Source organism: Apiospora phragmitis, assembly GCF_038363925.1.
Source record: "Apiospora phragmitis strain CBS 135458 chromosome Unknown utg000010l:1.0-9815664.0:1.0-9183399.0, whole genome shotgun sequence".
In the NCBI taxonomy this organism is placed as follows: Eukaryota; Fungi; Ascomycota; class Sordariomycetes; order Amphisphaeriales; family Apiosporaceae; genus Apiospora; species Apiospora phragmitis.
Genome location: NW_027117409.1, coordinates 1,437,043 through 1,456,705, shown reverse-complemented (window position 1 = coordinate 1,456,705; position 19,663 = coordinate 1,437,043). Strand labels below are relative to the sequence as shown.

At 50.7% G+C, this 19,663-nt stretch overlaps 2 protein-coding genes across 2 annotated transcripts; one reads left to right on the top strand and one right to left on the bottom strand.

Annotated features, from left to right (window-relative positions):
* Positions 1-736: 736 nt before the first annotated feature.
* Positions 737-6,021, bottom strand: PG994_010226 (nucleoporin; the record flags this gene model as incomplete). Its single annotated transcript, XM_066861635.1, has 6 exons — positions 737-793; positions 898-1,325; positions 1,383-5,129; positions 5,191-5,555; positions 5,598-5,790; positions 5,856-6,021. 6 exons carry the CDS (start codon positions 6,019-6,021, stop codon positions 737-739), a joined length of 4,956 nt encoding a protein of 1,651 aa, XP_066710745.1.
* A 921-nt stretch (positions 6,022-6,942) lies between these two features.
* Positions 6,943-17,322, top strand: PG994_010225 (Serine/threonine-protein kinase TEL1; the record flags this gene model as incomplete). The annotated part of the gene is made up of 13 exons (XM_066861634.1): positions 6,943-6,991; positions 7,055-7,102; positions 7,168-7,210; positions 7,258-8,646; positions 8,700-8,782; positions 8,831-8,898; positions 9,207-9,555; positions 9,735-13,554; positions 13,604-16,032; positions 16,270-16,304; positions 16,384-16,430; positions 16,582-16,902; positions 16,956-17,322. 13 exons carry the CDS (start codon positions 6,943-6,945, stop codon positions 17,320-17,322), a joined length of 9,048 nt encoding a protein of 3,015 aa, XP_066710744.1.
* Between the last annotated feature and the right edge of the window lie 2,341 nt (positions 17,323-19,663).

Below are 19,663 nucleotides of genomic sequence, written 5' to 3'. Positions count from 1 at the left end.
TACCAGTAGCATGGAATGCATGGTAGGTGCGAGTACATGCATCTGTCTCGGCTCCATTTTTGGGCGGGTTGCCCTCGTTGCCCCAGACCTTCGTCGGCCGAGCCATGCCATTCCAGGGCAGGTTGACAAGGACGCCTGGCAATGCCCAGATCCCACCCGGCGTGAGCTTCTACATTGAGCAAGGCGTGTTCCCTCCCTTGTGCGATACTATCGTGGAAAATGCAAGTGCCCAGGCGCTGCCAAGATCTACCAAGCCAGCTAGGGGTCCGCTGTGCAAGCCTGTGGCCAATAGCCGTCGGTGCGGATATCGCAGCAAGGATACAAACACTACGACAATTCCTCTCCCATTACCAAGCCCCAGCTTGTCACCAGGTTGTAATCGATTCACTCTCTGCTCGACTTTCCTCGTTGGGTCTAACGGTTTTTCAAGTTGGCTGATTCTCTTGCACCCGTTTCTCAATACATAGTAGTACCATGCATGCTAGCTCATTTGGTTTTTGGCAACAAAATCTTGGACAAGTAAATCCCCGTCGACATCCTTATTTGTCCGGAGAAGCCCGAAGAAGCCCGAAGAAGCAACGTCGATGCGTATCATTAAGTAACAGAACCATATCCATCCATTTTCCTCGCTTGACTATGCGTGTACAAGCCTAAAATGACCCATCCTTCTATGCAGGCCGGCGTATAAGTGCATTTGCAACTTGCAACTTGTAGCTTTTCTTCTCGTCAAGACGAACTAGTGGAAAATAACGGCACTAGGCTTGTGCTGTGTCTGAGTTGCGCCCTCTTCGTACTACAGTAGGCCCATGTTAGCTTCTGTACAGACAGACAGGTAGGTCGCCGTGCGGAATAGGCGCCACGCGAATGCGGCTCTCCGGGGGGTGCGGGCATACTTACATCAATAAACCCTGTCCTCAACATCAAAACCATGAATGCTTCGGCCAGTTCCTCGATCTTCTCATCCAATTGGGCGTCAGTCTTGCTGCCGCTAGCGCCAATGCCCTGGGACCTCTTCAGTACGTGAGTTACAAGCATCCTTTGCTCAGTCAGGAAGCGTCTGCCCTGCAGCACATTGTGCGAACCCCGGCTGACAATGGCAGCCCCGATAATACGCATGGCCTGAACCAGGAGGGTATAGTGGTTCTCCAGCATCCGTGGATCCGACGAGTTGGCTTGCAGTTCAGGGTCTGCAGCAAAGAGACCCGACTGGTCAATAGCCCGGAAGAGGTTGCTGTGTAGCACATGTTTGGCACCGTCACGTGTCTGGCACAGTTGGAGTAAGAGTGCCAACTTCGCGTCCTCGTACATCTTCAGCTCGTGGTTCCCTAAATTACGTATTAGCTCTCGGTTCCGGACTGTCTGTAGAGTGAACGAATACGTACCGGAACGATGGATCTCTACCCAATCGTCCATAACGTTGCGTAACGAGTCGACCAGGACACCAATGAAGTTGAGGCGGTTCAACATCTCCACGATATAGTTGTCGGAATCGTGCTTGCCAAGGTTGACCAGGGCACCTAGCAACACTAAAGCCGCCGTTTGACAGCCGGCGTTGCCACTATATGCATCATCGCAGACCACATTGATGAGTCTCTCACCGTAGGCCTGTATTGATTTGGCCGCATCCTGATTGCCGGATAGAATGTCCTTTCCATGGTCCACAAGTGTCGTGATGTATCGGAAACAGATGCTGTAGTAGACCGTCCGCAACTCCGGAGTCCCTGTCCACTTTGCTATAGCATCGAGACATATCTGTAGGAGCTGGAACAGCTTGTCGCTGACCAGACTTCCAATGGCCCGACTTTGTTTGTCGTTGTGCGCAATGGACGTGAAATCCAAAGTGAAGAGTAACACTTTCGTCAGGCTTGCCAGCTCAAACGCAGCCTCCGGTAGTTCAGAACCATACAGCTCGAGGCTGGGCAAAATGGCCTGCAAAGTCTGCAGAATGAATGACACCCGATTCGTGCCTTTCAGGTCATTCGATTCGGCCATTACCATTAGCAGCTTGGTCCAAGCTTGGAGGACTTTGTGATTATAGAACTTGACTTGGTTGATGCGATTGAGCCAGGCTACATATGTTTGTATAATGCCTTCTTCTGCTTCGATCGGGGCGAGTTCTTGCTGAGGTACTACCTGGCCCGAAAGACGTGTCTGATTTCGCTTCAAAAGCAAAATCTCTTTCACTTTGCCGAGGCTAAAGGCCTGGTTTCCATTGTCATCGTCCTCAAGGCAAGGACGCAAGTCAATGTCCGCATAGGCCGTAAGTACCGGACGGGGAGTATAGAAGTCAGCTTCTTTCGAAAGAACGTCGTTGAAGTCGAAAACTGAAGGAACTGGGACGGTCTCGCCGTTGTCCATGGGAATTTGTCCGCCTAGGGCATCGAAAATGCGGCGCTTTAGAGCAGGGAGATGGCTTTGGGCAACGCTGCAAAGCTCGTATGCAATGTACTCCAAAGCCATCGCTCGCATTGAGAGGTAATCAACATAGCCCGATGCGCCTGGTAGTACTAGGAAATCAGCGCCAAGAGATGTCTCTGTACCATCCCAAATAGCGTCGGGCTGCACCACGAACCCTGCTACCAGCAAGTGGAAAAGAAGCTCGTTGGCTCTGAGCTGCTCGAGAGCAAAACTTGCGGTCAAATGGGAGCTCCAGAGAGCCTGGAGAACCTTCATCGCTTTGTGTTTCAAGTTTATGAGCCAGCCTTGCATGCCATCCTCGTCACTAATAGGTACTTCGGTAACAATACCCACCAAATGATGGAATAACGAGGCACCTTGATCAAATGCGCTCCCAGGCCTGATACTTAACGATTCAACTCCACAACTAAACCCAAGAAGAAGATGAGCCACAGTTGGTCGGCCTGGATTGGCCCGGATAGTGGAGGAGAGGAAATCGAGTATGAACATCTTGCTTTGGTAGTTGGATGCCTCGCTTTTCTGGAAATGGTCGAATGGCACATCCAACTCTGCCATGAATGAGCCGGCAATGGTATCGGCGTCGCCATTTTCTTCGAGGGCTACAATGGCTATGTTGCGACGAATTTGGCGGCCAGGTCCCATCTGCCACGCTGAGATGATCCTTGGTGAAGTCGAAATCTTTTCTAACAACTTCAAGCTTGCGTTGGTAAGATCCGAATTCCCAAGACCGCAGTAATGTCCGAGATCAGAGACGATATTCAGGTTCGTCATGATGCCATCCTCAATGGTAGCAAAAGCTGCGTTGGATGTTGGAATCGCCAATGACCGGCTCGAGTGCTTGGCCTGTGGTTTGACAACAGACCGGACCACGTCAAGATAAGTCGCTTGGAGATCCAGCACCTTGAGTATCACTTCTATGCCACGGAGGATACTCAGCATCAGGGGCGAGTCAGGCGCAGCCTTGCCAATGTCATCAGATTCCTGATGAATAGTGCTCATAAGAGCCTTGACGAAGTGGCTGTCATACATCCACTCCATCACCCGTGCAAATGGGTGCAATGTGACATAGGATCTGAGATCTGAAGTTGATATAGCAGCATCGACCGGAATATTGGTCTCGTTACCAAACACGATTAGGTCTTCATTGAAAGTGGAGAGGCACGTCAGTGCGAGCTCAAGGCATTCATATCGCAATATCCTCTGTTGAACCACATCCGAGGTTTCTTGCGACTTCACTCCAAACACATGACCAAGAGAGTAGTCGACGTATGGCTCAACCCCGGCACGCGTTCGGAATGTTGCACCAAGGTCTTCCGGGAAGGGTAGGGTGTCATTCAGGTATTCGTAGCCTTCTGGTAGCCGGAGTAGGCCACCAAGGAGCTGCATGAAGGAAAGAACCTCCTCAAAGCGAGGGCTCATATCCTCAAACATGGCTTCCATGAAGTACGATGGTATGGGGGCATTTGATGACGGAGATTGTGCCTTGAGCATCGAGGGCGACATGAAATAGCCGCTCAGACACGAATCAAGATACTCCCACATCTGCCTGCTTTCTACCAGCGTCTTGCGGGTCAAAAGGGCATTCACGACCTGGAAAGCACATGCCCTCAGACGGAACGAAACAGGGCTGCTGATAAGTTGGAATAACAACTCCAGTAGCTTGGGCTTTTCTGATTCTAGTAAAAATAACCGGGCTGGTTCGCTTTGGCGCGCGAGTGTCGTCATCAGTCGCAAATAGCATTCGAGCATCATGTAGAACTCGGGTTCTGTCTCCGCCTGTTCGTCATGGTATTTTCCGGCTTTGTAGGCCTGGTTTTGTGTCGTCGTCGTAGGCTTCTCTCTGATCTTGTGCGTGTAAAATTCCAACTCCTTGAGAATCTGCGACCAGCTGAGCGATGAGCTCTTCCTCATTTTGCCGGTAGCATGATGTGCGTCATCCAGAAGGAATTCGTGAGCTGCAGTTGCGCATTCGGCATCCTCGGACAAAGACAGAAGCATCTCGCAGAAGGCGCTTACTAACGGGGTAGATGCTCTTCGAGAAGCCCATTGCAAAAACCCTGCGAGGTTACTGTCAGGATCCGCCCAGAATTCGGCCGCCGCATCGGGGCGTCCTTCGTAAGCGTATGCAATGATCAGAAGGAATCTTTCCAAATCCAGGTCCTGTTCTTGCCCATGCTTCATCTGACGCTGCTCATCCTCCTCCGTACGAAGCTTCCGGAGGATATCGGGCAGATTTGATATTGACGCGTCCACGAAAACCTCGATCTGCGTCGCGAGGCAGGTTTGGAAAACCTCGGAGAAAGGAACCGTATCAACAGGAAGGGAAGGCGATTTCCTCTGCAACCACTGACGAATGCCTACCCGAGCAGGATCTTGCCAATCGGAAGACTTCACGTCGGCCGTCACAGCTAGTATCATGTCAAGAGCCCCATCTTTCAACGATTCCATGAAGAGCTTTGATCTTTGCGTTTCTTCTTTGTCGATAACATCGACTGGCAAGGCAGCACTGTGAGTGGCATCGACATACCAGCCACTATACTCAGCGAGCCACCATGCCTTGACAGCAGCTTGCAGACACACAAAAGTTCGAGAATCATCTTCTGACGTTTGACACACAATGTCATTAAGCTGTCTAGCAGTAGTCAAGTCGCCATTGCCTTCTGTAGAACCAAAAACGCTAATGTATGCGCCCAAAACGGGGAAAAGGTGGACTATTATAACAGGTTAGGAGTTTTCCCTACAGCTTGGAGCATGAAATCTAAGGGGACGTACCTGTTGAATAGTCATACCTGTCGATCTTCCTCAAGGCCGCTACAAATTCGGTGAAGTCTTGTGTGGTAGCCACCCGCCGATCAATGCAGTGACAGGCGATTACGGCAAGTAGTTCGTGCTGTTGAACAAGGCTGTATCGTGAGTATTCAATCATATCACGGAACTCATCCTGGCCAGCGCTTCCGAGGACCTGAGCTCCAACCACCGTATCAAATATTCTCTGGAGCCAGGCTCGGACGTCGCGCATTGCCGCCATACAACGCGGTAGGAGCTTTTGCGTCTTGGTTGCAGGACCAACCCCGACGATAAGTTCGTCCACATTGGAGCCTAACCAATCCTCGATTTCCTCGGGAACCTCCCCGAGCCTTGATAGATCAAGTAGAAGTCTGATAATATTGAGGACAAACATTCGTTGTCGGTGGAATCGGATGATGGCGCATAGTCGTCGGGATCGTCCGTTCGTCGCTTCATCCCTCTCCGAGTCCAATAGGAGCTGGGCAGCCTCCAACTCGTCTAGATCGAGCTCGTCGGCAACCTGCAGTATCATCTCCTGGAAAAGCTGGTTGAAGGCATACTCCGTCCCATGAATCTCGACCCGGCCTAGATGTTTTTTACCATGAATCAGCCACCGCTTTGTTCTGTTGTCTGGAAGTAATCCGACCTACCTGATATTATCCCATCGCGGCTGGCTTTACTTCTTGCTGGCTTGTCCAAAAGCCCTTTGAATACGCCGCCCAACTCTTCGAGCGACGGACCAATTAATTGTGGCAGATCGAGCCGTTCCTCTTTGGGAACGCCCTTGCAGCGACAACAGATTTCTCTGGAAAGCATCCAGGGCTTCCATCAGCCCGCGGCCGGTATCAGCCATTGTCGGGTGCGGCTTCTTATTGTAACATGGCGCAGTCGCCCAGGTCGGAAGAGAGCTGCCCCTCTGGAGTCAGTGGAGTCAGGTATTCGCCGCGATCTCACAGCGAATGTGTATTAGCACGGTATTCGTAGGGTCGGGTCTCAAATAGCAGTCGGATAATCGCGCGGACGGGTGCTGATGCTGTGTTGTCGATCTGGTTTTCTCTTCGTTGCGAAATAGGCCGAGCAGTGACGCCGGTTTCACAAGGGCAGGAAATAGACGTGTTGAAGCTACGGTCAGTTCTTCAGTTGCGCCAGGCGATGATTGGTTCAATAAATTTTTGGCAGGGGTCAAGCTGTTTAGCGCAGCTCTTTCCGCCCGAAAGTCAACAAAGAGGTTACTGGATTGGGAAGGCGGTGAGTATTCTGCCGCGACTTCCAGCATGCAACGGCAATTGCAGTCCTAGAGGCCCGGGCTGAAACTCATGTTTGCTTAAGTAGGTTACTTGGGTTTTAGGTATTAATAAAGTAGGTAATCAGCAGATGGAAGGTTCGCCTGGCAGTTTAGGATTTGTGATGCTTCTGCTTCTATCATACTTTTTATATATAACCAGGCCTAAAGTTATTGGTCATTCTTGAGCTGGAGCCTTATTGAGGGTATCTAACGAGTCTCTTCTGCCAAGCCTAGGATCTCACTCGCATCTTTGGTCAGTGGCTGCCAACCAACAAAAAAACATCAACTTTACTGGAGGCCCAAGTGAGAATGTGCATAGCCTTCTTTTAATACTGCACAACTCTTCTTATTTCCACCGAAAGGAACCTCTCATAATTAAGTATCAATAATACAATGCGGCAGCCCGAAACAATTGGTCGCATTCTCTTTCAATTGTATTGAAGCAAGCCATAATGGCCCCCTCCACTAGGGTCAGGGGAGAAAGCATAGAAGATGTGCGGCGTGAGTTACACACCTATATTGCTGCCAGATCGGCTATACATATACTAACACCATGCGATTCAGAAACAATCGACAATGGCAATCTCAAAAACCGCCAAGCAGCTTTAGATGGTGAGTCAGTTTTGGAAAATGGAGGCGCTCTAAACGGGACGCATCACTTATTGATGGCCATATAGATCTCATCTTCTTCTTCAGTAAGAAGACCAAGGCAGCAGACTTGTAGGTTCAATGAGCCCCACGACACATCCAATTACTGACCAAGGCAGATCGGCCCTCAGCGACAAACACTATCACCAGATCCTTGATACCCTTTTCCGATGTGCCATCTCCGAGAAACAGTCTTTTCTAGGGGCGAAAAAGACAGCCCGGGGTGCAGCGGGAAAGCTGGCAAAATGTGCAGAAGCCCTACGAGTTGTCATTGAGTCTGGGGCTTCCAGGCTCAAGAGGAAGACTCTAGTAGCAATCATTGACCACATCACTCAGACACTCCCTGGTCCTGATGCAGATTCGGTAGAGCCTCTTGTACAAGGTTACATCAAGGCCCTTATGGCTTTGCTGAGCCATCCCGTCAACGTGGAACTACTGGCGACGTACGACGCCGAAGGCTGGTATGACTGCGTCGACTTCAGCTTGCAGACCATTACGCGTTATATAGATGCTGGGGACACGGATTCTGACTCCTACCGGTCATCACCAGTCCCTACCGCGCAAACATTCTCCATGACTTTCTCGACTCAACGATCCAGTGCAATATCGTCAACACAACGCAGCGGTGGCCACATGGAAAAGAGTCGGCTCCACGACCTTCTGAACTGCCTCTTGTCGTTGATCTCGGCAGCCAATGCACCACTGCAGAAGCGGATAAAAGACATATCGTCCATCGGTATCCAAGTACTCAAGCTGCCGTCGTCTGGTGTGGCTGCGAGCCTTCAGGTTGCCTTCTCGATTATCAATGTGGCTCTTAATTATGCCCAAACGGACGACATCGAGCACGCAGGATCACTAGCGGCCGAGTTGGTTCCCCTTATCGGGCATTGGTGGCAAGCCAAAATTGCTTCCAAGGATGACGCTCTGCTCAATAATCTGCAAGTCGAGATGCTCAAGGCTCTATATAGTATGCACATGCAGCTGGAAAGTTTGGTGCAAACGAATGATTCGACACTCGTTGCCAACGTCGAAGACTTGTGCGACTTGCTCTGGTCAGCATACACCCGCAGAGATATTCGCAGCCAGCTACAGCAGGACGATTTGTCTTATTCCGCAGTCCCCCGACATCAATATTCATTGGCCACCCATCTGTTCGGTCTCCGTCTCCATAATGCTGAGGCGGAAAGGAGATGGGCTGTCGTACATACCCTATCACTCATGGAAGCCACATTGTGGAGAGCGTCACACTTGACGCAAGCCCGAGATGAGGATGAACAAGAGCAACCACGGAAAAAGCGTCGCATGGCGTCAGGTTATAGTCGCCTTCGGCAAAGGCTATTATCTCCTGATCTCAATGCGCAGCTTGCTGCTTTGCAGGTCATTCCTTTTTTCGTTGCAAATGTTCAGATCACCGAGGCTTTCATGGCCGAAACCCTGTCCTCGTTGGTCAATTTGGCAGCTCACAAAAACGGGAATATTTCGGTCTGGGCCATGATTGCCACTGCGAGGTAAGTTCGCATATATTGGCTTAAGTATAACCGGATCATCTAACATGGGACAGTCTTGCTCAAACAGAACACGCCCAAACGGAGTCCTTGGCCGCACCGTGGAAGCAATTGTGGTTCATCGCTTCTCGCAACTTAAGTATTCAAGGGACTTGCCGTGCTGCTTCCCTCCTACTACGCATAATAGTGTCTCGGGACCTGATACAATTCCACGACATCTCAGATGATTTTCACAATATCGTGACAGCAGCTGACGTCAGTGGTCCTGCTATCTTGGTGGACTCCTCCGTTATTTTGATGACGAAGCTACTTCAACTAAGAAACCACCATCTGCCGGGCGCCAGCTTCTCAACATGTAGCCATGTAGTGCGTTGGCTTTTCCTCAGATATGACCCAGGTGAGATCTTCTGCAAGATAATAGTGCGACAATGCAAGTGCTAACCTGAATAGCCGATCCGATCTTCGCATCGTTCTATTCCCCACTCGTAGAGCCGATAGACATCATCAATCTACTTCGAGCCGCTTGTGGGGTTTCTCATATGGTTCTTACTTGCTTGCCTCAGGCTGTAGTTGGGTCGCTTGGCGAGGCTTGGGGCCTGCTACAGGAGCGAAGAGATATTGTTCGGTACCTCCTACTGTCAGATGACGATAAAGCTAGCTTTGAGACGCAGAAGCTGCAATACTTCGAGGCAGCCCCAACTTCCCGGGCTGCCGCGACGTCCGACACATATGCCGTCAGGAAGCTTATTGCGGAACTGCTCTATCCTGAGATTTCAAGAGCTAGTAGCCCTATGTGCTACCTGGAATGCGCGCGGCGATGGCTCATCACACATTTCCCCAGAAAAGTTGGAGAGTGTGCTGGGTTTCGTGACTACCGGCTTCTTTTGCCTTCCGCTCCTGACAGAAGCGCACGTACAACAAACACAGAATCTAGAGGCATCATTATTCGAACTGTTGAAGAATACCTTGATTGCTGCCTCTCTGTCTGCCGATAGTCGGTTTTTTACGAGAGAGTATTGCGGATCATACGGCCTTATCTCCCCAGTTATCGAGAGTGCGACATTAGTAGTTTTGCGAAAGAATCACCCAAGCTCTCAGCTTCTTCTCCAAACTCTCAGACGAATATCAGCAATTGGAGAGGCTGACGAGCGGGCATGAAGAGGATGGAATGGACTTGGATGACGAGTTTGGTTCCCAGGAGAGCCGTTCAACCACCACGTCAAAGGGGCTCGAGATCTCGCGACGGGAGACTGTTATGCTCGATACGAACTCATTTCATACGGACACAATACAGAGACTACACCTCCTGAAAATCCTTCGAGACAGCCCTGGGCAGGTTGGGCTCGTTCCCCATTTATTCCTGGACAGATTTCTGGCGTTGTCAGACGAAGAACTCTTGTTGAGTAAGCAACTAGGCCGCGAGTTGCTCACTGGGGATGCTATGATTAGTCCGGATGACCAAAAACTGCTTATCGAACGATTTGGGACTATCATGGCAAGCAGCACATATTCCAGCTGCGAGACAGCCCTTGCGCTAGTACTAGATGTCATTGAAGGGCTCATGCCGAGCTGGACTGACAAACGAAGTGGTATCAGCGAGGAAGTCGGCGACTTCTACCGGTTCTTTGTCAAGAGCGCTCTGCCCAACAACCTCCTGTCGGACAGGATTCAGACTATTCTTGCACGTCTCCTGTTGAGCTTGACTATGATAGATGAGAAGTATCCGGAGGCGTTAGGGGTTCCAAATACGATCCAGTCCATCCTTGGTATACTAGAGCTGGGCTCAGTACCTGTCAAATTTTACATCGCCCAAAGACTTCCTGTAATATTCAGCCGCTTCGTCCTCAAAGCACACGACGATGTTTTCGCCGAGTCTATATTGCATAACCTGCCCACAGAGCCCGAGTTCTCGGAAGGCATTTCTTTCAGACTCTATGTGCTGGCAGAGCTGGCTCAACATTGGCCTACCTTGCTCCGTCGTTGCGTCTATCATATCTTTGAGACGGCAGGTCAGATTCAAGAATCTGCAAAACATGCGAGCTACTGCCTCAAGAAGATTGCCACCTCACTCCAGCTCGAGAGTTCTCGAAACCTTTTCAAGCTATTTGCTCCACAGCTGCTCTATACCTGGCTCGGCGAAGATTCGATTGAGAACATTCCGTTCGAGATTTTTGGTTACACAAGCCTCGAGGGGCTTCTCAAGCATGCGCAGTCGGAAGCAGCGGCCATAATGATGATGCGCGGTCATGACCAAGAGTTAGTATCCCTCGCCAGGCATCTTGGCCTAGACCCTGTGCAGTTGGTGCAGAGATCTTTCTCCAAGGTTTTAGCAGCCGGAATTTCCTACGATGTTAGCACACGCCAACCCGAGAATGCGCAGAAAGCCGAAAGCCGGATTCGCAAGTTGATGGGAAGAGAGTTGTATCTTGAGAATGTGTACATCAACTTCACCGAAATTATCGCTCAGTTCTTCCTTCTCATAGACCAGGAAGGCCCAGTGGAACATTCTTGGTCCAAGGATGAAAGTCTTGTCTACGCCGCTGAAGCAATGGCCGAGATCAAAGGGTTTGGTCATTCAGAGGTCGAACTAGCCCCCAACCAGCAGCCCACATTCAAAGCCAAGCACTTGAGCAGAGAATTGGCGCTTCTCTGTAGCCGAACAGAGTACGAATTGCCATCGCTATGGACACCTGCCCTTGTCGTTTCAGTTGCAAGAACCCTGTTTAACTTGGTACATACAGCACTTGGTCCCTTACACACTTGTTCTGTAATCAGGAGAGTGCGTGTGTTGGTTTGTCTTGCTGGCTCGCATGCGTGGGATCCATATCCTTTGCAGATGCTGTTGCAGACGCTGCGACCATTTCTAGTTGATCCAGAATGTGCTGATGATTCCCTCGGGATGACACAATATCTACTTGTGCGTGGACTACAGACGCTGACCGAGTCACCATCGTTTCTTGCTGGTTATGCTCTGTCGACCTTGGCGTCTCTCAGGGTATTCCTCGAGTCTAGTCAAGCGAGTACCACCCAGGAAAGTCAATTCAAAGCGACAATGAGTAAGGCCCAAAAGTTCCATTCGTGGTTCACAAAGTACTTGGAGCAGTACCAATCGCCGCTGCTTGAACATGGACAGCAAACCGATGCTTTCAAGGCCATAACATATGCGGCTTCTCATGTCAGATCCTCAGGCAATGCCGAACAGGATACCCATGAGAGCAACCTGCTGCTCGAGATCTTGCGCGACGAGGGAAACAAAACCCAATTGCTTAGCGAAACGTCTCGAAAGATTGCCCTCGGTATATTATGCAAGGACTTCCACATCCCCGACTCATTCAGAAGCGATGCAGTGAATTCAGATGAGGACGCGACTGCTATCTCGACTGCCGTTTGGAAGAGCTCTTCTCAGACACAATCTATAGGCGACGACTATCTGGCATGGGCGGCACGCGTTGTTGGCCGAAGCTTTTCTGCTTCTGGGGACATCGATCTGACCCTCCTGCGTGAATCCCATTTAACAGACTACCTAAAGAGGTCATCTGGTGGGTATAGTTCCGAACAAGGTCTGCTGAATTTGATGCAGTCTCTTACTGGCGACATCCACTGCTTCACTGCTGGTATTGTAGAATCCTCTCTGCGGACTATCGTGTCGGAGGCTGCCGCACAGGAAGACAATGACTTGCTGGAGGCGTGCGGAAGGATTCTGTCACAGGAACTTTTGTCAGCTTCGGACTGGCTTCCCTACCGCACACCCCCGTCGGATAATAGTCCCGCAGAGGCTCACCCAGAAAACGTCGTATTTTCTCCAGAGGCGCTTGAAGACCCTGCGTGGGCACAACATGTGACAATCCATCTTATCCAGTCAGTGCCTGGAAGCATTATCTTAGATGCTATGCCCCAGGTTCTAGAGCATGTTCCAAATTTTGCGGAAGCAGCATTCCCCTTCATCATTCATCTGGTTCTCCTTGCCGAGCATGGCCAGCGACAATCTGCAAAGAAGTCCTTCTCCGCAGCGTTGAGGGAATGGCTAAAGCTAACGTTGTCCAAAACCAAGGATAACCTGAGTCTCATCATCAACATGCTCCTCTTTTTGAGGACTCGGAAGTTTCCTGGTGAAAGTTCGATCGCTGACCGCTCGCAGTGGATGGACATTGATCTCTCAGATGTCGCTTCGGCTGCCGCACGTTGTGGTATGCATAAAACTGCTCTTCTTTTTATTGAGTCTTCTGCAAACGAGGGTTCTCGACATTCACGACGGTCCTCTGCCGTCCGGGCCCAGGAATCTACGGACGTGCTGCTGGACATATTCGAGAATATAAATGACCCCGACGCATACTATGGACTGCCTACCAGCGCAAGCCTGGACAATGTACTAGCCCGGCTAGATTACGAAAAGAACGGCAGCAAAAGCCTTGCTTTTCGTGGAGCACAGCATGACAGCCATATTCGCAAGAAAGACCCAGCGGCTAGCTCAGATGGGAGACACCTTGTCAGCACCCTGAGTAATCTCGGCCTCGCGGGATTGTCCCACTCCCTTTTGCAGAGCCAGCAGAGTCTCCATCCCGATTCTACGTCCGTTGATAATACATTCAATAATGCGAGAAGACTTGAAATATGGAATATCCCGGCACCACCCCTCACGAACAACCCAGCGGCCATATTGTACAAAGCGTACCAAGGCTGTTATCAGGCAGTCGATATGAACATTGCCCGGCAGTCCATTTACAGTGGACTGAAATCGATCATGCGGAACGCTGTCAGTCGTGATATTAGCAAAGCCAATGTTCGTCATAATGTAGCTGTCCTAGCTGCATTGACTGAATTGGATGATATACTCCACGTGGCCGATGCGACGGAACTTGATGACATCCTAGCTTCATTTGAGGCTCGATCACATTGGATGAAAAGTGGAAGGTTGGTTCATTACCATAGACTACACGAGTGGCTGTGCTAATTATGATAGGTACGCGGATGTTATGCAGATCTTATCCTGCAGAGAAACTACATTGAGCATGCTCGGCCATACTCTGCCAATCCGGTCTGCCGGTACGTTCAGCAAACCTGAGACGAGGTTAGCAGAGGTCAAGTCCATGTTGCTATCATCCAATGTCTATCGTTTCCACCAAGCAACTCAGGAGTCACTTAACATCGCGACCATGCTCAATGGTCTCATATCACCGAGCTCAGAACTCGGCCTTGTCATCGATGCGGCTGCAAAACTAGAAGCCGCAAATGCATTGTGGGATCATCAAGAAATGGTTTCCTCGATTCGCATGCTTCAGAGCATCGAGGCAGCCTCGGATTTGAAAAAGCAGACCGTCCTTGTCCAACGAAGTGATCTTCTTGCAAAGATCGGCCATCAAGTATCGGTCGCCAAACTAGAGAAACCTGACAATATCCAGAAGAACTATCTCCAACCTGCTCTGAAGGAGCTCCGAGGTCGAATCGATGGACAGGAAGCTGGCAAAGTCTACCACCAATTCGCCATGTTCTGTGACGAGCAGCTCCAGAACCCGGACAGTCTCGAGGACCTTGCTCGCTTGCAACATCTCCGAAAGGGCAAGAATGACGAAGTGGTGCAACTGAAAGGTCTTGTCGCTAGTGCAAAGGAATCACAGTTGAGAACCCGCTATCAGAGTCACTTGACAAAGGCGAAGCAATGGCTGGACCTTGATGATCAAGAGCTTCGTCGTGTTGAGCAGAGCAGAAGTGAATTCGTTCGCTTGAGTTTGGAGAACTACCTTCTTTCGCTGACTGCCTCGGATGAGCACAATAATGATGCTCTACGGTTTACTGCCCTGTGGCTTGAGCGTTCCGGCGAGGATATGACAAACGAAGCAGTCAAGCGCTATATCGACAAGGTGCCGACGCGAAAGTTTGCCGCTCTGATGAACCAGCTCAGTTCCCGGCTGGTTGACCAAAGCCACCCGTTCCAGAGGTTGCTCATTGAACTTGTGTATCGCATCTGTGTTGACCACCCTTACCATGGGATGTATCAAATTTGGTCTGGTATGAGATCTCGTACAAATAACAAAGACGACGTGGCCGTTCTGCGCCAGAGAGCCACGGAGAAAGTGGGAAAGAAGCTCGGTCAAACACAGAGCGTATCGACTATTTGGACCTCGATCGACAAGACTAGCAAGTCGTACCATATGTTGGCTACCGAACGCGACCCTTCGCGCTATAAGGCAGGGCAGAAGATTGCGATCAAAAACTCCAGCGCCGGGCTGCGGCTTCTCCAGGATCTTACAAAGTACCAAATCCCGCCACCTACGATGCAGATAGAGCTATCTGCCGACAAAGTCTATTCCCGGATCCCATATGTTACCAAACTGGAAGATTCCATGAGCATTGCCTCGGGTGTAAGCGCACCAAAGATCATTACTCTGGTCGGCAGTAACGGCGAACGGTACAAGCAATTGGTGAAGGGTGGTTCGGATGATCTCCGCCAAGATGCTATCATGGAGCAAGTATTTGCAGCTGCTTCCTCGGTACTCAAGCTGCATAGGTCCACACAGCAACGAAACCTGGGAATTAGGACATATAAGGTGCTGCCACTAACCGCATCATCTGGCCTGATCGAATTCGTTCCAAACACAATCCCATTCCATGAATATCTGATGCCAGCGCACGAGCGCTATCATCCGAAGGACTACAAAGGCTCTCAATGCCGAAAGGAGATCTCGCAGGTTCAACACAAATCAGTCGAGACAAGAGTGTCTACCTACAAGAAAGTGACTGAGCGCTTCCAGCCTGTCATGCGATACTTCTTTATGGAGAATTTCTCTGATCCCGATGAATGGTATGCCAAACGTACGGCATATACGCGTACCACGGCAGCTATATCGATTCTTGGGCATGTGCTGGGTCTTGGCGATCGTCACGGGCACAACATCTTGCTGGACTCGGTGACGGGCGAGGTCGTCCACATCGATCTTGGTGTCGCCTTTGAGATGGGTCGGATTCTACCAGTCCCAGAACTTGTCCCCTTCCGACTGACACGTGACATCGTCGATGGTATGGGCATAACCAAAACCGAAGGTGCATTCCGTCGCTGCTGTGAATTCACTTTGGATGCTCTGCGGGAAGAGACATACACGATCATGACAATCCTGGATGTGCTGCGTTACGATCCGTTGTACTCGTGGTCGATCAGCCCAGTTCGTATGGCAAAACTCCAAACCCCGAGGACCGACGAGGGAGAGGAAGGGCCGACCGATGCCGAGATTGATTCTCGGAAGAAAAGGGGCGTCGTGAACGAGCCCAGCGAAGCAGACCGTGCCCTCGAAGTGGTCAGAAAGAAGCTGAGCAAGACTTTGAGCGTCACGGCCACCGTCAACGACTTGATTAATCAAGCAACTGATGAAAGGAACCTGGCAGTGTTGTATTCTGGTAAGTTCCCTTCCCCTTCACTTGAGAATACATCTAAGCTCCCGTGCTAACTTCCAACACAGGCTGGGCTGCATACGCGTGAAACAACATATTTATAGCTTGATACCCCCTGTACTTGTCGAGATGGTGTTTATATGTTTATAGAAGGGTTTCAGTTTCGGAGGATTATGATGTACATCTCTTACACCTAATTTGTGCTGATCATCACTGGCTTCTATAAAGAACCGTGCTATATAGTGATTGCACAGGACACGGATTTGCAATACATACATGTAATTAGAAATAACAGTTTCCTCATTCTGCACCAGTAAGCGTCATGGGTGATCTCACAGCTACACTATTTATATGTAGGGCCCTTCTATCTCAGTTCTTGTCGAGGGAGGCAAGGGTAAGACCAGGTACAGGCGATCATGATGGGAAGGTAAGTAGCGGTGGGATTTCGAGGTAATGGTGGTTGATACATTACGCATTGTTGATGATTGATCGTTGGGGGAGAAAACATTATCTTTGTACAGAAAGCTGACTGATTGTTTCATATCAAACTGTAAGCTCCTCCTTGCTTGCCACATCCTCCGACTTCTTTGCCGCGGCCTCAGCCTTGGCCCGCTTCTTGCGTGCCCTCCGAACCTCAATTTCCACCTGGGCCATCTCGGCGTTGATGCTGACCATTTTGGGTACGATATCCTCGACGGCCTGGACGCTCTGCGCTTGCGCCTGTCGCAGCGGCATCGGCGTGATGAGGCCGAACCAACGCAAGGGGTCCTTGCTCTTCTTCGCCTTCGGCTCTGACGACTTCGGTTTCGTTTCCTGTGCCGAGGAAGCGATTGGCTCTGCTGCCTCTTTTACTTCCTTCTCCTCCCTCTCCTCCCTGTCGGTACCCTGCACCTCACTGGCGACTGCCTCGCTTTTCGAAACCGACGCAGTATCGGTACTTGTATTGTCCGCACCTGCATCTGCACCCACTTTGACCACCTCGAAGGTCGGGCAGGCAGAGGAGGAGGGGAGCGCGAGGACCCTTCGCGACGCTTGCATGCGGTCGTCGTACTGGTCCTGGCCGTATCGCATCCCTCGCTCGGCCGCGAAGTTTGCGCGGGCGAGGTTCTGGTAGATGCCCGCCTGCAGCTTGTTCAGCTCGGCGCGCAGGCTGGTGTACTCATGGAGGAGGTTGAGGTACTGCTCCAGGAGATGGTCTATGTCCCTCTCTTCCATTTTTGGAGAGTCGTCCGTCACACAAGTCCTTCTTCTGGTAGTGTTGGGAGGGAGTTGATTGATACGCAATTTGTCACGTGAATGGTTGCAACGGTGATGACCAGTCGTTCAGTTCAATGTACCTAACGTTACCCCATGAAGTTGAACTTGAGGTCCACTCCGCCCTGCAAGTTGAAGCCACAAACCATGTGGCTCGTGAATCGATGAACCCCACAGCCACACATGGTGTCATCCTCCGTGCAGTCGCCTTGTTTCGCTTTCTATTTTAATCAGACGAATCCGATCATATCCGGCGCGCAAACATCTCCAGCATGCTATGTGTGACAAATCTCATGTGACGCTTTTCAGGAACGGGCTAAGGGTCACAAATTGATAGGGGGCCACAGATCAGCCACGGAACCGAGATGTGCAGGTACATTGGCTTGCTTGTTTTGGGGGGTATTCGTTTCAGGAGCCTGTCGAAAACCACACTGGATTGACTGACGAGATCCCGAAGGCGATCCTAGAGGCGTGGGAGGTAGGGATTGGGAGAGTTGTCAACGTCACTCTCGTCCGTTTCTCTTCAGCGTTCCCTTCCATTTCCGATTCACGCAGAGTAACGCAGAGTCGCAACTGCAACTCAGTTGGCTGGCACGCTGGTTGGGCTCTACCTAACTCCTAAGAGGTGCAGCAGGGCAGGCCCTGTGGGCTACGTAATTCGCCCAAGAGAGTGCAACGGAATGCTGCTGTCGTAGCACAAATGACATCGCCTTTCCCCCCTCACCCAGTTGGACCAACGCCTTGAGGTTGCCTTGCAGATAGTCTGAGTTGTCTGGCATGTGTCAGGCAATGTCGAAGGCTTCTTCTAGGCGGGAACCTGCACAACCTTCTACACCGGCAAACGTCAACCGTGTTGTGTGTTGGACGATACCCCTGGCAGAAACCCCCAGGACAACGTCTGGTGCTACTCTTCGATCTTCAGCTATGAGCAATGGCGATGATGCAACAGCGAGCCATGAATCATGTACGGCAGTGACGGGCCATGGCGGCCCGGGTAGCATCCTAAAAGATGGAGAAACGCCTGTACTCACTAAGCCGTCTGATGTTGCCGCCAAATGGCTGCGCTGTAAATTAAACTAACCTAGCCAGCTCCTGCAGTGCAGACTCAGTGGTGATGGAAGGGACCCTTCTAGTCGGTAACGATGTCCGTAGTCTGATTCCATGTACCAATTGCAACGCAACCTGCAAGGACTGAGCTCTGAACATGCGCAAGCCAACTCTGCCAACCCAACACTTAACGGGGTCGGGAGTGACGGACTGGAGCAGAGCAAGCCCATCCAATCCAATGACACAATCAATATTCCGAACAATTATTAACGTCGCGGGTGTTTGTTTGGCTGGCCAGCCTTCTGAGTTGTATTGTTGGCCAGCTATGTTTTTTTTTAGAGCTTTGGCAAAAGGCTAGATAAAAAAGAGCGACATGCTGATCACCCGCCACGTGCAACCAATCGCTTGACTCGGCCCCGTACAGTACTAACGAGGGAAACGGCGAGACTCGGGACGGAGAGAGCTCAAGGATGTGCATTCATACCCATGTTTATGCCCATGTGTCTTTGAATTAAGGAAGGATTGAGGTAAAGCAATGCTCATTAGAAGGCCTGCGCTCCTCGATAATGTAGTCTTTGTGTCTCATTTCGAGTTCCTCCCGCTAGTATCTTTCTATCGATGGTATATTTCCGAATGGAGATCAATAGGTTAGGGGAATTATTAGCGACCAGGCTGGTTAGGTAAACGGCTATCATCCGCGGGATAGGGAACCCTGCAGCGGCCCTCTATCTGCCTACATAGGCCTAGACATACCTAGGAAGTATGCAGTGGCAGCTGCAGTGGTGAGAGGATTTGAGATGTTGAGAGAACATTGAGATGTTCTGCACAAGCAAGGTCGGGACCCGGGCCACATGCAACTCAGACGCCCGGGCTTCGTTTTTTCGTTATTTTAAATTTTTTTTTTTCCCGTTCGGGACTCCTTTCCAGGTCTTGGCCCTTTCGAACAGGTTGGGAACGCCTCCAACCATCCCGAAATTTCCTTTCCAACATCTGGCGCTTCGGGCATGTGGTTGTCTGTCCGTACCATATCAGATTGACTACCAAACTGCCACAGGGGTGCTGCACCAGACCACCCCCAGCCTGCAAGTTGTGCCGGCCGTGGTATAGGCGCGTAAATGGGAAGCATATGTCATGCATGCATGCAGCAGAGACGAATATGATCTGATGGTCCCTGCTATTCTTACATGTCAACAATATATTCCGAGCTTACCTGCATCTTCTTGATGAAAAAGCTGCGGCCATATTTGGAGGAGCAGGGAATTGGGTGTAAGTGGCCTTGACGCGTTTTCTCGGGCGGCATGTGCCGGTAACGCGATCTTGGAACCATAACCCGGAT